General features: G+C 42.3%; 1 protein-coding gene across 4 annotated transcripts in view; it reads left to right on the top strand.

Moving 5' to 3' along the window:
- LOC139279790 (ribosomal protein S6 kinase alpha-1-like) overlaps positions 1 to 22,642 on the top strand; it is a 182,381-nt gene that overhangs the window by 92,863 nt on the left and 66,876 nt on the right. The window contains exons 1-2 of one of the 4 annotated variants that reach the window (XM_070899009.1): positions 13,426 to 13,492; positions 14,641 to 14,694. The exons of 1 other annotated variant lie outside the window; for it this stretch is intronic. In XM_070899009.1, the coding sequence (XP_070755110.1) occupies positions 13,451 to 13,492; positions 14,641 to 14,694 (96 nt within the window). In that variant the 5' untranslated portion in view covers positions 13,426 to 13,450. Of the gene's footprint in view, positions 1 to 13,425; positions 13,493 to 14,640; positions 14,695 to 22,642 lie in introns of those variants that run through there. 2 more of the 4 variants (XM_070899007.1, XM_070899010.1) reach the window with 2 other exon arrangements.

Genomic DNA, 22,642 nt, shown 5'->3' with positions numbered 1-22,642 from the left:
TGCTATTTCATCCTTAATAATTGATTCCAACATTTTCCCCACTACTGATGTCAGGCTAACCGGTCTATAATTACCTGTTTTCTCGCTCCCTCCTTTCTTAAAAAGTGGTGTGACATTAGCTACCCTCCAGTCCATAGGAACTGATCCAGAGTCGATAGACTGTTGGAAAATGATCACCAATGCACCCACTATTTCTCGGGCCACTTCCTTAAGTACTCTGGGATGCAGACAATCAGGCCCCGGGGATTTATCAGCCTTCAATTCCATCAATTTCCCCAACACAATTTCCCACCTAATAAGGATATCCTTCAGTTCCTCCTTCTCACTAGACCCTCGGTCCCCTAGTACATCCAGAAGGTTATTTGTGTCTTCCTTCATGAAGACAGAACCAAAGTATTTGTTCAATTGGTCTGCCATTTCTTTGTTCCCCATTATAAATTCACCTGAGTCTGACTGCAAGGGACCTACGTTTGTCTTCACTAATCTTTTTCTCTTCACATATCTATAGAAGCTTTTGCAGTCAGTTTTTATGTTCCCGGCAAGCTTCCTCTCACTCTATTTTCCCCATCCTAATTAAACCCTTTGTCCTCCTCTGCTGAATTCTAAATTTCTCCCAGTCCTCAGGTTTGCTGCTATTTCTGGCCAATTTATATGCTTCTTCCTTGGATCTAACACTATCCTTAATTTCCCTTGTTAGCCACGGTTGAGCCACCTTCCCTGTTTTATTTTTACTCCAGAGAGGGATGTACAATTGTTGAAGTTCATCCATGTGACCTATAAATGTTTGCTATTGCCTATCCACCGTCAACCCTTTTAAGTATCATTTGCCATTCTATTCTAGCCAATTCACTCGTCATGCCGTTGAAGTTAGCTTTCCTTAAGTTCAGGACCCTAGTTTCTGAATTAACTGTGTCACTCTCCATCTTAATAAAGAATTCTACCATATTATGGTCACTCTTCCCCAAGGGGCCTCGCACAACAAGATTGTTGATTAGTCCCTTCTCATTACACTTCACCCAGTCTAGGATGGCCAGTTCTCTAGTTGGTTCCTCGACATATTGGTCAAGAAAACCATCCCTAATACACTCCAGGAAATCCTCCTCCACCGTATTGCTACCAGTTTGGTTAGCCCAATCTATATGTAAATTGAAGTCACCCATGATAACTGCTGTACCTTTATTGCACACATCCCTTATTTCTTGTTTGATGCTGTCCCCAACCTCACTACTACTGTTTGGTGGTCAGTACACAACTCCCACTAGCGTTTTCTGCCCTTTGGTATTCCGTAGCTCCACCCATACAGATTTCACATCATCCAAGCCAATGTCCTTCCTTACTATTGCATTAATTTCCTCTTTAACCAGCAACGCCACTTCGCCTCCTTTTCCTTTCTGTCTATCCTTCCTAAATGTTGAATACCCCTGGATTTGAGTTCCCAGCCTTGGTCACCCTGGAGCCATGTCTCTGTGATGTCAATTACATCATATCCATTAACTGCTATCTTCGTAGTTAATTCGTCCACCTTATTTTGAATACTCCTCGCATTGCGGCACAGAGCCTTCAGGCTTGTCTTTTTAACACAATTTGCCCCTTTAGAATTTTGTTGTGATGTGGCCTTTTTTGTTTTTTGCCTTGGGTTTCTCTGCCCTCCACTTTTACTATTCTCCTTTCTATCTTTTGCCTCTGTCTCCCTTTTATTTCCCTCTGCCTCCCTGCATAGGTTCCCGCCTCCCTGCATAGGTTCCCATCCCCCTGCCATATTAATTTAACTCCTCCCGAGCAGCACTAGCAAACACTTCCCCTAGGACATTGGTTCCGTTCCTGCCCAGGTGCAGACCGTCCGGTTAGTACTGGTCCCACCTCCCCCAGAACCGGTTCCAATGTCTCAGGAATTTGAATCCCTCCCTTCTGCACCACTCCTCAAGCCACCTATTCATCTGAGCTATCCTGCAATTCCTACTCTGTCTAGCACGTGGCACTGGTAGCAATCCTGAGATTACTACTTTTGAGGTGCTACTTTTTAATTTAGCTCCTAGCTCCCTAAATTTGTCTCGTAGGACCTCATCCCGTTTTTTACGTATATCGTTGGCACCTATATGCACCACGACAACTGGCTGTTCACCCTCCCTTTTCAGAATGTCCTGCACCCGCTCCGAGACATCCTTGACCCTTGCACCAGGGAGGCAAGTTAGCATCCTGGAGTGTCGGTTGCAGCCACAGAAATGCCTAACTATTCCTCTTACAATTAAATCCCCTATCACTATCGCTCTCCCACTCTTTTTCCTGCCCTCCTGTGCAGCAGAGCCACCCATGGTGCCATGAACTTGGCTGCTGCTGCCTTCCCCTGATGAGTCATCCCCCTCAACAGTACCCAAAGTGGTGTATCTGTTTTGCAGGGGGATGACCGCAGGGGACCCCTGCGCTACCTTCCTTGCACTGCTCTTCCTGTTGGTCACCCATTTACTATCTGGTTGTGTACCCTTTACCTGCAGTGTGACCAACTCACTAAACTTGGTATTAACGTCATTATCAACGTCATTATCAGCATCATGGATGCTCCAGAGTGAATCCACCCGCAGCTCCAGTGTCGCATTGCGGTCTGTCAGGATCTGCAGGCGGATGCGCTTCCCGTACATGTAGTCGTCAGGGACACCGGAAGCGTCCCTGACTTCCCACATAGTACAGGAGGAGCATAACACATGTCCGAGCTGTCCTGCCATGACTTAGCCATTAGATTAACCTAATTTGGCAACAACAATGCTGAAAGGTTACTTACTGATAAGGAAAAGAAAAAAGAAAAGCTACTTACCAATCACTTACCCCCTTGGCTGTGACGTCACCTTTCGATTTCTTTCTACTTCTTTTTTGCCTTCTCCCTGCAGCTGCACCGGCCGGCCTCTATAGGCCGCTCGACGCTCCCCGGACTGCCGCTGCTCGCACTCCCGCCTCACCAACGAACTCTGGGCCTTTATAGGCTGCTCGACGTTCCCTGGACTACCTCTGCTCGCACTCCCGCCTCACCAACGAACTCTGGGCCTTTTTAAGCCGCTCGAAGCTCTCCGGACTGCCACTGCTTGCACTCTGCATGACTCAACAACACCAGCCTTCACACCGAGACGATCAACCAGGGCAAGAAGGGCCCCAGATCGACTCACATTGTAAAAAGTTACACTATTGACTTTGGCGGGGAATGTTATTATGTATCTGGACTTGTATATACTCTGTACAGCCACCCCGGAGTCCCAAGGGATCTCATAATCCCTTGGGAGCACAGGTATTTAAGCGTGCTTCACAGGTTGGAGAGGCACTCTGGAGACCTGCAATGAAAGATAAGGTCACACTTTACTTGGAGTTCACAGTGTTCATTCTGACTCTTTCTCCATACACTACAAGTGCTACATCAAAATGAGTTGTAGATGGTCTAATTCTTACTCTTCACAGTGAACTTAAAAATTTTTAATCTAATAACTTTCACTGTGAAACAATATGTTAAAATATCTAGTTTTCATTTGGGTCAATTAAGCAGTGATTGTTTTTGGAAGGGGAGAAGGGAACTCCCTCAAGTCGATCAGATGGTTAGGGCTGAGCTAAAGGCCGGGTCTAGATTTACTTTCTGGCCTTTGCTGACTATGCTGATTTCAGTGGGATACAAGAAAAAAAGACTTGAAAGACATGCAGCATTTATATCGAATCATTCACAACCTGAGGACATCCCAAAGCATTTTACAGCCAATGAAGTACTTTTTGAAGTGTAGTCACTGTTGTAAATGTCGGAAACAGAAGTGATGTTACAGTTGGCCTCACCATCTCTGGATTAAAGAGGAATAAATTGCACAGGATTTCTAAGTGTGTGTATGTATGAATGTCTGATGAGGACTGGATCTGGCTATGTTTCCTGTCATGGTACACTAGCTTGTTTATAATTGACTAGGGTCAGCTGTGAAAAATCGGCACTTGGCAAGGTACTGAAGTGTGCTAATGGAACTATCCATCATGGATCAGAGTCTTTAACGAAATTAGGCAGACAAAGGAGGGAAACATCGATTAAACAGTTACTTGGGATTAATGCTGGTGTGAAACCAGAGGAAAACAATACAATTCCTGCACAAACCCCTTAAAGCGTATAGGAATCTCATTGTTTCTGCTTGCTACTGGAAATGGATTAAGTGGGGGAGATTACTGCTTATATTTTCAGCACCTTGCCAGACACTTCTAACATGTTAAACACCAAATGCCACCCTGTAAGTGAGCCTTTCTTCCCTACGAACTGGAGTGTGACTTTGTGTATATACAATTAATTTCTGCAGAGGTGTTCTCGATTGCCCGATATTACTTTGGTGAAGAGCTATTGAAACTCCGAGAAACATTGTAAATAGTATTTGCCCTGTTTCTCCATGATTTTGGAAGATAATTGGGAGAACCCCAGTGAAAATTCAACCCATGTTATCTGGCAACGTTGCTCAAGAGTTAAATAGAAACCCTTGTTCCTATCATTTGCTCACTGGAATTGACATGCACTCTCCCATGTTCTCATAATCTTTGGATAGCGGAAGAATGAAAACATCACAGCATGCAAATCGATATAAACTGTAAGAGGTTTATTAAAAATAAAAGTTCAACTAGTATAAAATCAATGCAGAAAGTTTTATTTGATTATAGAATTGGCCTTGGAAGCGGTGGAGTGCAGTTTCACCAGAATGTTATTTTGGTTCAAAGGGTTAAATTATTAGAACAAGTTGTGTAAACCTGCCTTGTATTCCCTTGAGTTTAGATGGTTCAGGGGTGATCTAACCGAGGTGTTTAAAATGATAACTGGATTCGATAGGGTAGAAACAGGAAAAACTATTTTATCTGGTGGGTGAAATCCAGAACAAGTGGGTATAATCTTAAAATTAGAGCGAGGCCATTTAGGAATGAAATCGGGAAGAACTTCTTCACACAACAGTGGAAATCTGAAACTCGCTTCCCAAAAGGCTGTGGATGCTGGATCAATTGAAATTTTCAAGACTGAGATCAATGTTAACTCTGCTTTCTCTCCATAGATGCTGCCTAACCCGCTGAGATTTCCAGCATTTTCTGTTATTATATCAACAGATTTTTGTTGGGTAAGGTGTATAGAGGGATATGGAACATAGGTGGGTAAATTGAGTTGATCTAATTGAATGGTGGAACGGTCGAGGGGCTGAATGGCCTACTCCTGTTCCTCTGTTTAAATTGCACTTCAACCTCTGATATATAAATAAGAGACACATTTCCTAACTCCTAATAATACTGCATGTGGACCACAATTCATAACACAAATATGAGAATTAATCTGTCTCATGGAATCTCTAGGTATGTGCCTTTATCTCATTGGCCTGAGAAGAATTGCAAAGAATGTCACATTTTTATTTGGAATTGGCTGGTACAAAACTACCGTAAAATGCACTTAACAGGATGAGGGCCTTTTTTCAGAAACCTGCCTTAAGCCTTTCAACTTATTGACAGGCCAAAGTACAAAATAACTCACTGCCTGAAAGGGTGGTAGAGGCAGAAACCTGCAACACATTTAAAAAGTACTTGGGTGTGCACTTGAAGTGCCGTAACTAAAGGGCTACGGACCAAGAGCTGTAAAGTGGGATTAGGCTGGATAGCTCTTCGGCTGGCACAGACATGATGGGCTGAATGGGTGAATTTTTGTAATTCTTGCATTTATATATATTTTTTAATATCGTGCCTTTCATGACGCCCAACAGTGCAGCACTTACTCAGTATGACACTTAAGTGTCAGCCTAGATTTCGTGCTCAAGTCTCTGATCTGGCAGTTTCTGGTAGCACGATTTCCTGACGTGACAGTTACAACTAATCTACTTCTGTCTCCTGCATTCATACAAATATATTTGTGATTTCATCATCTATGAGAATTTGGCAAATAGCCCTTACTAATTTGTCTGTCCTGAGAGCAGTGATCATCTGTCCTGAAGTGAAATTTTGCATACTGGCAGCAATGAGCATCATCTCAAATATGGAGAAAACAAGTCAGCTGAGAAATAATCTGTCAGGAGGCAAAAATCACATTTAAAATAACCAGCCACATCTCAAGTTCACTTCAACAGCACCTCAAAACCCAATGACCTCTACCACAAAGAACAACAAGAGCAGCAATATTGTAGGAGTATCCTGACTTGGACATGAATTGCATTCCTTCGACATCAAATTAAAGAAGACCCAGTTTCACCTCACGGCGACTAGGGATGGGCAGTAATTGTGGCCTGCCAGTATTGTTCATATCCCAAACAAAAAACAATCCTAAATGAGCTAAATTAAAAATAGAGGCTTTCCTTTGATTTGAAATGCAACTGATCTCCCTGTTTGCCATATGCTCCGATATGTAATTTAGCCATCTGTAAATTGCAAATCAGATTTCTTTCAGAAAATAATATATCAGTAATTTGATACATGACATGCGATAAGTGTAGCATGCTTGGGAAGAACAGAGGAGTTTGAACCTATCGTACCCAAATCTCTCTCCACTAGGGTTTTCCTCACCTCATTTCTGGGTCTGTTGTAGACTAATTGATTCAGACTGATTGCCATGATTAGTCAACAACTCCATTATCGTGTAAGATATTGCATTTGGGGAGGGCTACCAAAGCAAGGGAATACACATTAAATGATAGGACAGTGAGAAGTGTAGAGGGATAAAGGGACCTTGGAGTGCATGCCCACATATCCCTGAAGGTAGCAGGCCAGGTAGATAACAACAACAACTTGTATTTATAGAGCGTCTTTAACGTCGTAAAACATCCCAAGGCGCTTCACAATAAAGTGGTTAAGAAGGCATACAGAATACTTGCCTTTATTAGCCGAGGCATAAAATACAAGAGCAAGGAGGTTATGCTTGAACTGTATAAAACACTGGTTAGGCCACAGCTGGAGTACTGCATGTGGTTCTGGTCACCACATTACAGGATTGCATGAGAGGGTACAGAGGAGATTTTAAAGGATGTAGCCTAGACTGGAGAATTTTAGCTGTGAGGAAAGATTGTATAGGCTGGGTTTGTATTCTTCGGAACAGAGGAGGTTGTGGGGAGACCTTATTGAGGTGTATAAAATTATGAGTGGCCTAGATAGAGTGGAGAAGATGGACATATTTCCCATAGAGGGGTCAACAACCAGGGGGCATAGATTTAAAATAATTGGAGAACGTTTAGAGGGGATTTGAGGGGAATATTTTTCACCCAGAGGGTGATGGGGGTCTGGAACTCGGAACTCGGATGGTATAGGCAGAAACCCTCACCACATTTAAAAAAATACAGGTACTTGGGTGTGCACTTGAAGTGCTGTAACCTACAAGGCTACAGACCAAGAGCTAGAAAGTGGGATTAGGCTAGCTCTTTGTTGGCTGGCGTGGACACGATGGGCCGAAAAGGCCTATTTCCATGTTGTAAATTTCTGAGATTGTATTGTTGTATCATGCGACTGCCAGGATGGAAGAAGGTGAACTAGATGGACCTTGGTCTCTTTTTGTTCAGCAATTCCTATGTTCTTGTGTAAAAGATCAGTTCAAGAACTGTGACACCCATTGGATTGTAACCAAGCTTGCGTAACACCCTTTGCTCGACAGTGGATTGTGCAATTTATGCTGGAGTCGTTTATAGCTCGCAGGTCTGTACAGGATCAGAGAACTTGCACATGAAGATCTTAAAAATCTCTGTCATAAACCAACAAAAGCAAGACAAGTAACATTTTTGACAAAATAGCAAAATTCAGCCTTTATTTTCAGCTGGTTTTTAAAAAAGAAATTAATCTGCCTGTTAGTATTTCAGCTACATTGAACTCAACAATTTACATGTAAACAAAATGTCCCAAAGTGTTAAACAGATCTCTGCTGCCCATTTTTATTTCCTTTTGTGTGTGAAACAGACTGTACGAAGTCCAGGGATCACAGTCTGAGGATAAAGGGTAAGCCATTTAGGACCGAGATGAGGAGAAACTTCTTCACCCAGAGAGTGGTGAACCTGTGGAATTCTCTACCACAGAAAGTAGTTGAGGCCAATTCACTAAATATATTCAAAAGGGAGTTAGATGAAGTCCTTACTACTCGGGGGATCAAGGGTTATGGCGAGAAAGCAGGAATGGGGTACTGAAGTTTCATGTTCAGCCATGAACTCATTGAATGGCGGTGCAGGCTAGAAGGGCTGAATGGCCTGCTCCTGCACCTATTTTCTATATTTCTATGTTTCTATGTAGCCAGACTTGAAGTACTTGCTTTTGGGCCCCACAAAGAACAGGCATCTCAGTTGCTGTTAGTGCTTTTATTTCTCATTAATTTGTCCTGTTTGAATTCTCAACGTTTGGAAAGGGCAGTTCTTTACTCAGTTGTCTCACTGGTAGATACATTTGTTAGGTTCTCAATGTAAAGTGTTTTCAGATGTCTTCCTGCACGTGAAGAGCACTCTGGAAATGCAAATTAATGTAAATCCTATAGCAGACTGCCAAGATTTGTTAGTATCCACTGCTTGAGATATTTGCAAGCTAAAGGAGTGTTTAAACTTTATGGGCCCAAGTTTTGGCCTCAGTTGCTCCTAATTTTTTGGAGCAACTGGTGTAGAACGGAGTATCTTAGAAATTCAAATTCTCGTCATTTAGTTTGCTCCAGTTCTAGTCAGTTAGAACAGTTTCACTTTGGAACAGAATTTTTTTTTCAAAAGGGGGCGTGTCCGGCCACTTACGCCTGTTTTCAAAGTTTCGGCAGTGAAAACTTACTCCGAACTATACAAATGGAGTAAGTGAAGATTTTTGTACGCTCGAAAAAAACCTTGTCTACACTTTAGAAAATCAGGAGTAGGTTACAAATCAGGCATAGGGAATGGCGGGGAGGGGGGAGGTTTAAAGGGAAGGTCGGGGGGGAGGGAGATCGGTTCAGGTCGGGGGGGAGGGAGAGGGAGGTCAGGTCGGCCGGGGGGCGGTGAGCGCAGGTCGGGTCCAGTCCAGTCCGGGGGCGGCAGCGGGAGTCGGGTCGGGGGTGGGAGTCGGGGTCGGGGGGGGAGCAGGGGTTGAGTCGGGTCGGGAGGAAGCAGGAGCTGGGCGTGGGAGGAGCCTTATGCACGCAGCCCCAGTGAGGCCATTCGGCCAGGGCTAGGGGCTGCGTGCTTCGGGCCCCTCCCACACAGTTTTGGGCGCCTGGAGCTACTGCACATGCGCGCCCACTGCAGCGCGCATGTGCAGAGGTCCCGGCACTGTTTTCAGCGCAGGGACCTAGCTCCGCCCCCTACAGCTCGTGCTGCGCTGCGCCGAGGGCCAGAGGACCAGCAGGGAGCCGGAGAATCTGGAAGTTTTTTTTAGGTGCACTTTGTGACGCGAAAAACGGGCGTCCAGGTAAAACTTGGGCCCTATAAGTGGCCCATGAGAGTCTACCGTGGATCCATTAATGACATTTTTTTTAATGATTTTGTTGCAATTTGTGATCAGTGTTTAAAGTAAAGGTGTAAATATGCGTGTATGTTTGAAAATAGATGCAATGTTCTGTCCTGCACAAAAACAATACGACATTGGGATCCTTTTTGATTAAGAGAGGCAGGTAAATGTCACCTGCTTAGTTTCTATACTTGGAAATGCCTATTTATGATCTCTGGATGTTTGAGTTTAAACATACTTCATATTCCTTTCCCCAGTTGATTGCATTTGTTTAACCGGATAGCATTGCTGATAGAACTTCCTGTTGTGTGACCTGTGATATGAGTGGTTTCCCAGAAGCATGCACCAACCTAAGCTGATTATTTGCAATACTTGAATGTTACACAGAATGAGAAGAAACATCACTTTCTGCCTATTGCAGAATGTAGTGCATGCGAAGATGCTTTTATTCCTTTCACCCTTCAAACTGTACGATTGTTGTTTCCAAGAAAGCGCCTTGCAGTGTTGTGCACAAGCTGTAATCTCCATCTTTATCTGAGGTAGCGGAAACAACACGCATTTGTATTATATCTTTAATTTAATAATACAGCCCAAGATGATTCACATGATAGAACTGACTGAGTCATGACTGAGCGATAAGAGTTGTTCAAAAAGAGATTTTCAGAGGGCATGGTGATAGAAGTTTCAAAATGAAGAGCTTTAAGCAGTCAGTTTCAGAGAGTAGGACCTAGATAGCTGAAAACTCTCCCATCAACTGATGAATGCGGTGGGGTGGCGGTGTTGCTGAGGCTTACTGGGATGGGCAGGAGTCTTGATTTGAAGGACCGTAGAGCACAGACACGGTCTGTGGGGTTGGAGGATGTTGCAGAGGTAGGATGGGGTTGCAGCCATGGAAGGATTTGTAAACAAGGACGGTGATTTTGAATTTGATGCATTGAGAGAAAGGGAGCCAGTGGAATTCAGCAAGGACAAGGATCATAGGCAGGTGGGTTTAGTGTGGGATGACAACAACAACAACAATGCATTTTTATAGCGCCTTTAAAATAAAATAAAATCATAAGATGCTTCACGGCGGTGTAAAAGGAAAAATGGCTGACAAACCAAAGAAGATGATATCAGAAGGGGTGACCAAAGGTTTAGTCAAAGAGATGGGTTTTTAAGGATGTTCTTAAAGAAGGAAAGGGTTGTGGGTTTAGTAAGGGAGTTCCAGAGTGTGGGCCTAGGTGGCTGAAGGCATAGCCATCAGTGATGGGACAGACGCACAAGATGCTGGATTCGTAGGAATGGAGAATTTGGGGGAGTCAGGCAAGTTGAAGATTTTATAGGAAGGAGCTCAGGAGGCTGAAAAGGCGGCTAGTCTTCAAGTAATGAAATAAGTGTTTAAGTGGCAGTGGAGTGAGGTAAAGAATAGAGTGGTAATGTTGAGAGTGGCAATGTGTGGTCATAATAATGGACAGGACATGGGATTTGAAGCTCAGCTTTAGTTTCAACAGGACACAGAGTTTCTGAGATAGCATGAATACCATGCTGAACTTGTGGTTTCAAAGCGTGAATGTGTTTCTGCTTACTGCATGTTTGATGATTTATTTTCTCCTGACAGCCTGCTCTGCATCAGCGACTCTTCCTACCGTATGGTTTGAGGAGCTTTTACAGTTAAATGTAGCTGATGGTAATGGCCATCATGCCTGGAAATCATGTGGCATCACTTCCCCATTTCAAAATAAACTGCAAGCGATGTGCTGTGCCTCAAACCATACATGTACTGGAATGAATTTCATTCCCAGCCAACCGCAGTAAATATGCAGTTATTTACATCCATTGCTTCTACTATACCTCATCACAGAAGCCACTTCCTGTTCATTTATAAAATCATGAAATCTTGCAGCACAAGAGGGGGCTATTTGACCTGTCGCCTATACTGGCTCTTTGAAATAGCTATCCAATTTAGAGTCCCACCCCAGTCTTTTCCCCATAATCCTGCAAATGAGTTTGCTTCCTGCACATGTCCAATTGCCTTTTGAAAGTTTGTATGGAATCTGATTCCACCACACTTTCAAGTAGTGCCTTCCAGCTCATAACAACCCTCTGTGTGAAATAATTTCTCCTCGTGTCCCCTCTAGTTCTTTTGTCAATTATTTAAAATCTATAACCTCTGGTTACTGATCCACTTGACAGAGGAAACTGTTTCTCCCCACTTGCTCTATCAAAACCCCTCATAATTGTGAATGCCTCTATTAGATCTCCCCTTAGCTATCTCTGCTCTAAGGAGAACAATCCCAACTTCTCCAATCTCATCACATAACTAAAGTCCATATGCTGTTTGAGTAAGGGGTTTGAGTTCAAGCCCTACTTCAGACTGATGCTTCAACAAACAGCACCAAAACCAGATCAATTGGTTATTCAACTGGTTGCTGTCTGTGGGACTTTGCTGTGTGCAAATTGACCACTGGATTAGCGTACACACATAAGCCTACTAAACAACTGTGACTAGCCATCAAATATAATGAATTGGCTGTGAAGTACTTTGGAATGTTCTGAGGACATGAAAGGTGCTATATAAATACAATTTATTTCATTTTTCTTCCTTTGATGTTCTCAGTTAAGTCCGTGAAAATTAAAAGGAGCATTCCCTCTGTCGTCATCCCCCCTTTCCCCTTTATGTTCACATATTGCTAGTAGCCAAATAGTGGCATTTGGAACAGATCTTTAGTCCATTATTTCAGTCAGGGGAGATAATTTCAGAGATTTTGTGGGGAGATTACATGAATTCTCAAATGTACTTTGTGTGAGGTCATTGACTGTGATTTGCTTGCTTTGTAAGTGGGCACTGGTGTGGTGGAGGGGCACTTAATTTAAAGGAGGCTTTTGGTAAAGTGAATACTCACTCTTAACTGTTAATAATTAGGGTTCTATGTCATCATGTAGTCGACAGTCTGCTGTACATAATGATTAACTCTGGAAGCAGTAAAGGCCTCTACTCCAATAATATGAATACACCATTCACTTACCAAATAAAGAGAGAGATAATGGAATTGGAGAATAAAGGATACATAGAAAAAGAAAATAACTGCAGAATTCATTGAGTTTTCTTTTCAGAGCTAGGGGGCGAGGAGGGGGCATCATGATTCTTGAAACATGATATAGGTATTGCGTTTCAAGAGTCATCATAGAAGTAGTACTTGGTGACCAGATGCTGTGATTTACTGAAAATGGCTGTACAGCATTGTTTCTCACATTGTCATAGATTCCTGTCATTTTATTTTACTAGTGGAAGTCAAGATTCCTGAATCCAATTATGTATTGTAAAATAACACCTTTGTACAGATCTCTTGATATTCATGTGCTGTGGTTGCATGGCAACAATCTTTTGAAGTTTTTGATCTGTGGTGGACACTGGCGGTGCGAGTGCTTGAACAGGAATAATGCTACCTTCTGATGAAAGTAGTAGTGTAGAACCTGATTGCAAATGTTTTCGTCTGTTTATGTCATTGTAATTGGAGAACCACAATGTTTCTACTCTGATGCAAGAGATCCTCAATATCTGAAAATACTACTTATTAGTCGTAGAAAACAGTTCCAGCAGCATTTCAGTCTCCAGTGGTCTTGTTGCATTTACATTGTATTCCACACTGCATTCTGGATTACACTTTGATACTTTTGCCAGAAATGTACGAATTAAAAATTTACAGGCCAAAAAAATTTACAGTGCCCCTTCATCAAAATAGTGACACATTTTATTGATGAACAGCAGGAGCCAAAGAATTTCAAGTTTCATAGAATGGGCTTAATTAATTGGCTAGAAATCTTGATTGGTAGAGGACAAAAGCACAGCCTTTGGAGGCTGAGCTGGTTTAGTCAGTGTCAGGAGTCATTTCAGTTAAGGAACTAGTACTTAGTATCTGAATTAGGTGGCTTTGTGTGATGCACACTGAGTGACCAGTGTGGTTTTTACAAGGAAATTGCACAAGACACTGAATAAAAACGGAAATTTAACTTCTTTAATGCTACTGCGGCTGCATCGTGGACATGGCTAACTGTCACTAGCGGCAGTATGCTGAAGACGCTGTTTGGCAGTAAAACCAGGTTACAAGAGGCAAGTCTTTAGTTCTTGATTGTGTTAAGGGTTTGATCTTAATCTTATACCTGGAGTAGTACGACCCAATTTTGGCTGTGTGGTAATTTGTTTCACCTCTGGGAAGACTGTATCCATCTGTGAAGGGAATTTGCCGTATGCACAGAAGAGTCTTTAGAGAGCTTTATTTGTGTCTCTGTTCTTTGGAGTGGAACTGTGAGAGATTGGAGAAAATGGCTGGTCTTTGAGAGGTCAGCCTTAATGAGTGACAGCTTTTCAGTTGAGGCCTGCTGTCTGGCCCAAGTGAGACAAGTCTGTGCTTTGTCTCAAACGTTCCTAGAGGCATTTGGAAGGACACACAATGCAACCATTCTTAAAATTCCACAATGACTAAGTAGTAAAGGCCCTGCGCAGAGTAAAACTGAGCCATACAAATAAACAAGGTTCCAGGTTTAAACTATAGTTTGTGCTGTATTAACTGATCTTAGCTGGGATTATAATTACCTTCAGCATTCCTGGACAAGGGATGGGAAAGTCAGCTAGGATTCCTGCTGCTGATCATTATTCAGTGACCCCTGTGATGTTCTGTATGGTTGACTATCTTGCCAATATTCACTGTCTAGGCTCACACATGAAGAACGGCCACATAGGCGAAGTAATGGAGGGTAGCTGATGCCCATGGTAGTAGTGCACCATGAGTCGCTGGCTGGAAAGAAAGAGAAAATTAGGGAGGAGATGAAGTTCTTTTACAACCTGCTTTGGCAGCTATTGCTTCCATAATTCATCAAATTAAAGCGAAACACATCCCATGTTCTAATGTTACAGCTTCAGTTGTAAATGTGTTACAGTTAGCAGGCCAGGATTTTAATTCCTTGGCTCTCAGTTTGATGTTGTAATATCACATCATGCTCCTGTGGCTGGGACTAAGTAAAAACTGCATAGCATGCCATATCGAGTAAGATTCTGATGCTGTCGGCGAGCAAAGGGAGGAGAAGTATGAGAAGTATGGGAAACGGGGAACAATGCAGCAAAACTATGAACACACCAGATGAGATAAAACCTTAATTTTTATAAAGAACCAGGATGTGAATATTCGGAAAACATGGTTAATTTGAGGGATGTGTGAGCATCTAAATTACATGTATTTTATTTTGTGACCCTTAATCTAGGCAAAATCAGAAATCACATGGATAGAAAAGGACTTTGCCTCTTTAAAGTGTAAGGTAAGATGCTGACCCTTGCCATGCACATATCCTCTTTCTACTCTTGCTGCACTGCATTGCCTTGCTTGGCAGATTGCTCCTAAATGGAAGGCTCTGGCCGCATCTTCTTTCCTCGGGCTATGGCCCAACCTCTTGACTAATTTTTATTCAGTTTTGTTAACTTTTTGTATTTGGTGTATAACCCAGTAACATACTTTTGTCCTATTCAATACGCTCCTCATTGGTGCGTTAGCATATTTCTTAGCAAACCTACACAGATTTAATTTTGTAAATTGGCAATCTATGTATGCAGTTCTGTGCACAAAAGGATCTTCATGATCAACAGGTTTGAAAAACGTGTATTGTGCGTGTCTATAATAATGACTGCTATTGAAACTTTAACTATACAGATAAAAACATCTGGCAACTATGTGTGAACCCAAACAGCAACAGTTAAATTATGCTCCTTTCTGTTGGTGAAAGTGATCCAGAAGCCTTGGTGCACTTTAACCAATTAGGAGTGTGGCTAAGGCCGATGAGTTGGATTATACATCCTGTAGAACGCGTCATTCACAGGGCTCCTACAATTGGTACTAGTCAGTACTGAATCTTCCAGGTCTGTCCCAGTAGTGCACAGATTTATATTTTCCTTGTTTTGGTCACATGATTTCCCTTCTTTAGGTCATCATTGCATATTTGGTCATACTAATGTTCTTTCATTGTCTGCCTCTCTCTTTGGGTCATCATGTCTCTTGTTCTCCCTTGCTGTCATGCTATATTTTCTCATGCATCATATCATTTCTCGGGACATTATTCACTTTAATTTTGAATGAGAAGATAATAGCAATACCAAATTTTCTTCCCTATTTTGTCCCCATTTTCACCTGTCCTCCAGTAATACTGATCTTTGCTGCTCTGTAATTTCATGACTGTCAACAGCTCTCGAGTGCCTTGCCCAAGTGGTCATTTTTCATGTACAAAGCTAGATAGTGAACATCAAGCTGTTCAACTGCAGAGAAAATCGCAGCCAGGCCTGATTCTGTCTAAACCCATGCACTTTCCAATGGAACGTTATTGTCAGTAATCTGTCACTGTTATCTTCTGTTTGATCTTCCTCACTTCTGCATCCAGGGCACTGATGAACGATGCCCTCTCCCTTAACCAGGGATGGAAAGTGGAACCTCCCCAGTCTGTATAGTTCAGCACACCAGATAGTGCCTTTACCCACTGAACAATCAGGGCAGCTGAACTTGTTTCCTACATTGCAGCTCTACTCTGGATATTAGTCCATTGGAATGTGTTAGCTAAGATTTAACATCAGCCATCACACCAATCCAGTGGGTATTATTGTCAGCTGCTCCTTCCAACCAGCCAGAATTAGGGGGCAGAAGCAAAAGATATAAAGAAGAAAAGTAAAAGTAGAGGGCAGAGAAACCTACGGCTAAAAGCAAAAAGGGCCACATTACAGCAAAATTCTAAAGGGGCAAAGTGTGTTAGAAAGACAAGCCTGAAGGCTCTGTGCCTCAACACAAGAAGTATTCGGAATAAGGTGGATGAATTAACTGCGCAGACAGCAGTTAACGGGTATGATGTAATTGGCATCACGGCGACATGGCTCCAGGGTGATCAAGGCTGGGAACTCAACATCCAGGGGTATTCAACATTCAGGAAGGATAGACAGAAAGGAAAAGGAGGCGGGGTGGCATTGCTGGTTAAAGAGGAAATTAATGCAATAGTAAGAAAGAACATTAACTTGGATGATGTGGAATCGGTATGGGTGGAGCTATGGAATACCAAGGAGCAGAAAACGCTAGTGGGAGTTGTGTACAGACCACCAAACAGTAGTAGTAAGGTTGGGGACAGCATCAAACAAGAAATTAGTGATGCATGCAATAAAGGTACAGCAGTTATCATGGGTGACTTTAATCTACATATTGATTGAGCTAACCAAACTGGTAGCAATGCGATGGAGAAGGATTTCCTGGAGTGTATTAGGGATGGTTTTCTGGACCAATATGTCGAGGAACCAACCAGGGAGCTGGCCATCCTAGACATAGGTGATGTGTAATGAGAAAGGACTAATTAGCAATCTTGTTGCGTGAGACCCCTTGGGGAAGAGTGACCATAACATCGTAGAATTCTTTATTAGGATGGACAGTGACACAGTTAATTCAGAAACTAGGGTCCTGAACTTAAGGAAAGGTAACTTCGATGGTTTGAGGCGTGAATTGGCTAGAATAGACTGGCAAAAGATACTTAAAGGGTTGACGGTGAATAGGCAATGGCAAACATTTAAAGATCACATGGATGAACTTCAGCAATTGTACATCCCTGTCTGGAGTAAAATTAAAACTGGGAAGGTGGCTCAACCGTGGCTAACAAGGGAAATTGTTAAATCCAAGGAAGAGGCATATTAATTGGCCAGAAAAAGCAGCAAACCTGAGGACTGGGAGAAATTTAGAATTCAGCAGAGGAGGACAAAGGGTTTAATTAAGAGGGGGAAAATAGAGTATGAGAAGAAGCTCGCTGGGAACATAAAAACTGACTGCAAAAGCTTCTATAGATATGTGAAGAGAAAAAGATATGTGAAGACAAATGTAGGTCCCCTGCAGTCGGATTCAGGTGAATTTATAATAGGGAACAAAGAAATGGCAGGCCAATTGAACAAATACTTTGGTTCTGTCTTCACGAAGGAAGACACAAATAACCTTCCGAATGTACTAGGGGACCAAGGGTCTAGTGAGAAGGAGGAACTGAAGGATATCCTTATTAGGCGGGAAATTGTGTTCGGGAAATTGATGGGATTAAAGGCCGATGAATCCCGGGGGCCTGATAGTCTGCATCCCAGAGTACTTAAGGAAGTGGCCCTGGAAATAGTGGATGCATTGGTGATCATTTTCCAACAGTCTATCGACTCTGGATCAGTTCCTATGGATTGGATGGTAGCTAATGTAACACCACTTTTTAAAAAGGGAGGGAGAGAGAAAGTGGGTAATTATAGACCGGTTAGCCTGACATCAGTGATTCCAACATTTTCCCCACCAATCATTAAGGATGAAGTAGCAGCGCATTTGGAAAACAGTGACAGGATCGGTCCAAATCAGCATGAATTTATGAAGGGGAAATCATGCTTGACATGAACCTAGGCCCAGTCTGCTCTCTCAGGTGGACGTAAAAGATCTCATGGCACTATTTTGAAGAAGAGCCGGGGCATTATCCCCGGTGTCCTGACCAATATTTATCCCTCAATCAACAACAAAAACAGATTATCTGGTCATTATCACATTGCTGTTTGCGTGATATGGTAGGTAGAGTTGAGATAGAAGATCCACAATGATATTGAATTGTGGAGCAGGCTCGAGGGGCTGTATGGCCTATCCCTGTTTCTATTTCTTACGTTCTTACGTTCTTATGTTCTTGTTAGTGTTTGCTAGATTCAAACAGTTTGCAGATGTGAAAGCACAGTTTGTGTAACTCACTACATTACCCAGTCCTGCTGCAAGTGTATTTCTAAACTTGAGTAACTCTGGCAAATGTTGCTCATATTACATATTACATATTACATATTACATCCCCTTTAGTGTAAACCTGTTGTTCTAACATACACAGCAGAATGTGAGCAGCTTTTCAGATAATTCCCAAGAGCTGACTGGAAAACCCCAGCAATACCATTCTGGGGGAGGTTTCACCATCGGGGCTCTTTTTAAAAAAAAAAATCAAATGGTTGCGAAAGAATTTTGGGGTGGGGAATCCTATGGGCTTTTATCCATAGTGTATGAGGGAAGAAACCATGCCGTATTAGCTCTGTGCACCCAGACATAGGAACAGATGTAGGCCAATCATCCCTTCGAGCCTGTTCTGCCATTCAGTTATTGATTCATATTCCTTGACACCCTTACCTAACAAAAATCTATTGATCGCAGTCTTGAAAATGTCAATTGACCCAGAATCCACGGACTTTTGGGGAGGGAGTATGATTTCACTACCCTTCTTGTTAAAAAAAAAACTACTTCCTGATTTCACTTTTAAATGACCTAGCTCTAATTTTAAGTTTGTCTCCTCTTATTCCAAAATTGTTTCTCCATCTATCCTATCGATTCCCTTTTTACAAACATATGAAATTGACGGGCAAGAAAAGACCAGCTCGTCCATAAAGCCTGTCCCACACACATTGATGGCTAGAGCATCATGACTAGACCCTTTCTGCCTTCCGCTCCCCAATCATATCGCCTGGAAGAGGCAAAAAAAAAAGAACCAACCCAGGACCAATAAAAGGAAAAAAATGATCTGGAAAATTCCTCTTTGACCCCCTCATGCGATCTAAATCAGTCCAGGAAGTCGCTTGGACCAGGTGTTATCTATAAAGACACTTCTATAAGATGCAATCTCTGCCCCAGTCAAAATATATATCTATAAAAACAGATTGTAAGAGCTTCTACCAGTATGTAAAAAGGAAGAGAATAGCAAAAGTAAACGTTGAGCCCCACGAGGCTGAGATAGGAGAAATTATAATGGGGAATAAGAAATGGCAGAGACGTTTAACAAATATTTTTATCTGTCTCCACAGTAGAAGACACAAAAGACATACCAAAAATACCAAAAGTGGGGAACCAAGGGGCTAATAAGAGTGAGGATCTTACAATAATTCTCAATAAAGAAAAAGTACTAGAGAAACTAATAGGACTAGAAGCTTACAAATCCCATGGACCTAATGGCCTACATCCTAAGGCTCTTAAAGAGGTGGCTGCAGAGATAGTGGATTCATTGGTTGTGATCTTCCAAAATTCCCTAGATTCTAGAACGGTCCCAGCAGACTGGAAGGTAGCAAATGTGTAACCGCTATTCAAGAAAGGAGGGAGAGAAAACTGCGAACTTCAGGCCAGTTAGCCTGAGACATCAGTCATCGGGAAAATGCTGGAATCCATTATTAAGGAAGTAGTAACTTCTTTATTAATGTCTCATTTTTTTGTCTCATAATAGTCCTGTGAAGTGCCTTGGGATGTTTCACTATGTTAAAGGCGCTATATAAATACAAGTTATTGTAACAGGGCACTTAGAAAATCATATGATTATGCAGAGTAGCATGGTTTTATGAAAGGAAAATCATGTTTAACAAATTTATTAGAGTTTTTTGAAGATGTAACTTGCAGGGTAGATAAAGGGGAACCAAAGGATGTAGTATATTTGGATTTCCAAAGGCATTCGATAAGGTGGTACATAAAAGGTTATTATACAAGACAAGGGTTCATGGGGTTGGGGTAATATATTAGCATGGATAGAGGATTGGTTAGTGGACAGAAAACAGAGTAGGGATAAACAGATAATTTTCAGGTTGGCAGTCTGTAACTAGTTGGGTACCGCAAGGATCAGTGCTTGGGTCTCAGCTATTTACAATCCATGTTAATTACTCAGATGAAGGGCCGAGTGTAATGTATCCACGTTTTCTGGCAATACATAGCTAGGTGGGACAGTAAGCTGTGAGGAGAACACACAGAGCCTGCAAAGGGATATAGACAGATTAAGTGTGGGCAATAAAGTGGTAGATGGAGTACAATGTGGGGAAATATGAGGTTTTTCACTTTGGTAGGAAGAATTGAAAAACAGAGTATTTTTTAAATGGTGAGAAACTATTAAATGTTGGTGTTCAGAGAGATTTACATGTCCTTGTACAAGAAACACAAAGTTAGCATGCCCGCACAGCAGGCAATTAGGAAGGCAAATGGCATGTTGACCTTTATTGCAAGGGGGTTGGAGTACAAGAGTAAGGAAATCTTGCTACAATTGTACAGGGCTTTCTTGGAGGCGGTTTGACGAAAATTCATTAGATTGATCCCTGGGATGAGAGGGTTGGCCTATGGTGAGAGATTGAGTAGAATGGGGCTATACTCCCTGGAGTTTAGAAGAGTGAGGGGTGATCTCATTGAAACGTCCAAGATTCTGAGGGGGCATGACAAGTTGAGAGGTTGCTTCCCCTGGCTGGAGAGTCTAGAACCAGGGGCATAGTCTCAGGATAAGGGGTCAGCCATTTAAGACTGAGATGACGAGGAATTTCTTCACTCAGATGATTGTGAATCTTTGGAATTCTATGCCCCAGAGAGCTGTGGATGTTCAGTCATTGAGATTTTTGGACTCTAGGGGAATCAAAGGATATGGGGATCGGACGGGAAAGTGGAGGTGAGGTCGAAGTTCAGCCATTAATTTATTGAATGACGGAGCAGGCTCAAGGGGCTATATGGCTTGCTTCTGCTCCTATAACTTATGTTATTGTCAAAAAACAGTTAATTTGAGTACATTAAGGACCCACAAACAGCAATGAAATAATAACCAGATAATATGTTTTAGTGATGTTGGTTGAGGGATAAATGGAGAGAATTTTTCTTCAAAATAGTGCCATGGGATCTTTTATGTCTACCTAAGAGCAGATGGGGCCGCGGTTTAACGTCTCATCCGAAAGATGGCTCCTCCGACAATGCAGCTCTAGGAGCTTCAGTACTCAAATCTCTGGAGTGGGACTTGAACCTACAACCTTCTGACTCGAGTTTGAAATCTGAGCCACAACAGACACCCTGCTCTAAAGTAAATAGACCAACATCCTGAAGTCTATCTAAGTGGCTGAGGTTCTTTAAGCTAGGAATTATTCTCGTAGCTCTCATTTATCATTATAAACACGAGTGCATTGTTTTAAAATGGTTCCTTTGCCAAGATTGCCACTCAGCTTAATATTAGCAGTTTACAGATAACCCTTTCGTGTTACAAATTGTTTCTACAAAAACTACAAACATTCACCACAAAGTGATTGCATAGAGATAGCTTGTAATGACCATAAATGCTATTGTATCAGATGTGGATGTCTGTAACTTGTTGCAGTTCCCTCTGTATATACGGTAGGACTAGCCTGCTGGCTGAACAGTTGCAGTACAATCGGCAGAGCGCCGCCGGAACCATCTTCGTGTCCAACCAATTCGACATCTAGACTTGCGACCAAAAACATCCGACTGCGCCCTTAACTTATTCCGCAAAATATCAGAAACTCCCGGTTAGCCGATCGATTTTAGCAAGAGTTTGAACTCCCACTGTAGTATAGTTACAAGGGTGCTGGCTGCCCTTTGATGCCTAACCTCATTTATTCTTCACCTGTGAGTCTATACCTTGAGTGTTACTCTCCTTGGTAGTGCAAGGCTGCTATCACAGGCAAAGCTGATTGTTCACATCTAATATTGGCCTCCAGGTAGAATTTCAATCTTCCAGGATTGTCCTAGAGTTGCTAGGAATAAAACATTAATCCGGACACTGCTGCAAGCAATTTGGGAGAAAAATCATATGGACCTTAAAATTGTTGTTTTCATTTTCATTGTACACTTGAAAATATTGAAAATGGGGGAAAAAGGCTGTTTGTCAATCAAGCAGAGAACCGGGACTGACTGTGCCAGGAAGAGTCGATAAGTGGGTTGTGGGGGAAAGAGGGTAACTTGGGGTTCAGGTAATTTGGGGCTTATGTCGTGGAAAAGAGAGAGTGGGGTGGGCATGGGCATTTTCTGCAGTACCTGGATAGCAGCAGCATCAGTAGCACGGTGAGTGGGAACAGCGCTGAGAGAATTTTATACAGAAAAAATACTTGTGTTTTGTTACAGGGGGTCCGTGGAACTTTTATAACATGGGAGAGGGGCCTCAGAAGCAAAAAGGTTGAGAACCCCTGACCTCGTGGAGTCCGTACAATAGGAGGAATGTAATTTTTACTCCAAAGAAATCTTGAGCTTTATGGGTTTTTGGTTTCCCTTGTGAGTTATACCAGTGTGTATGCCGTAGCTCTCTATCTAGGCACAAAAACGTGTGAGGATGTAACTTTTTTAATAGAGAAACCAAGATGAAGGATCCAAGTTCCCAAAGTTCAGGACACTGCCAAAGTTTAACAGAGTAAAAGAGAAGGTGGGGTAAATCAGAAAGCACTGATTAGGTGACAGCAAGCTTG

Source organism: Pristiophorus japonicus, chromosome 14 (genome assembly GCF_044704955.1).
Source record: "Pristiophorus japonicus isolate sPriJap1 chromosome 14, sPriJap1.hap1, whole genome shotgun sequence".
Classification (NCBI taxonomy): Eukaryota; Metazoa; Chordata; class Chondrichthyes; family Pristiophoridae; genus Pristiophorus; species Pristiophorus japonicus.
Note: the sequence above shows the minus strand (reverse complement) of the source record. Positions and strands in the feature narration are given on the sequence as shown.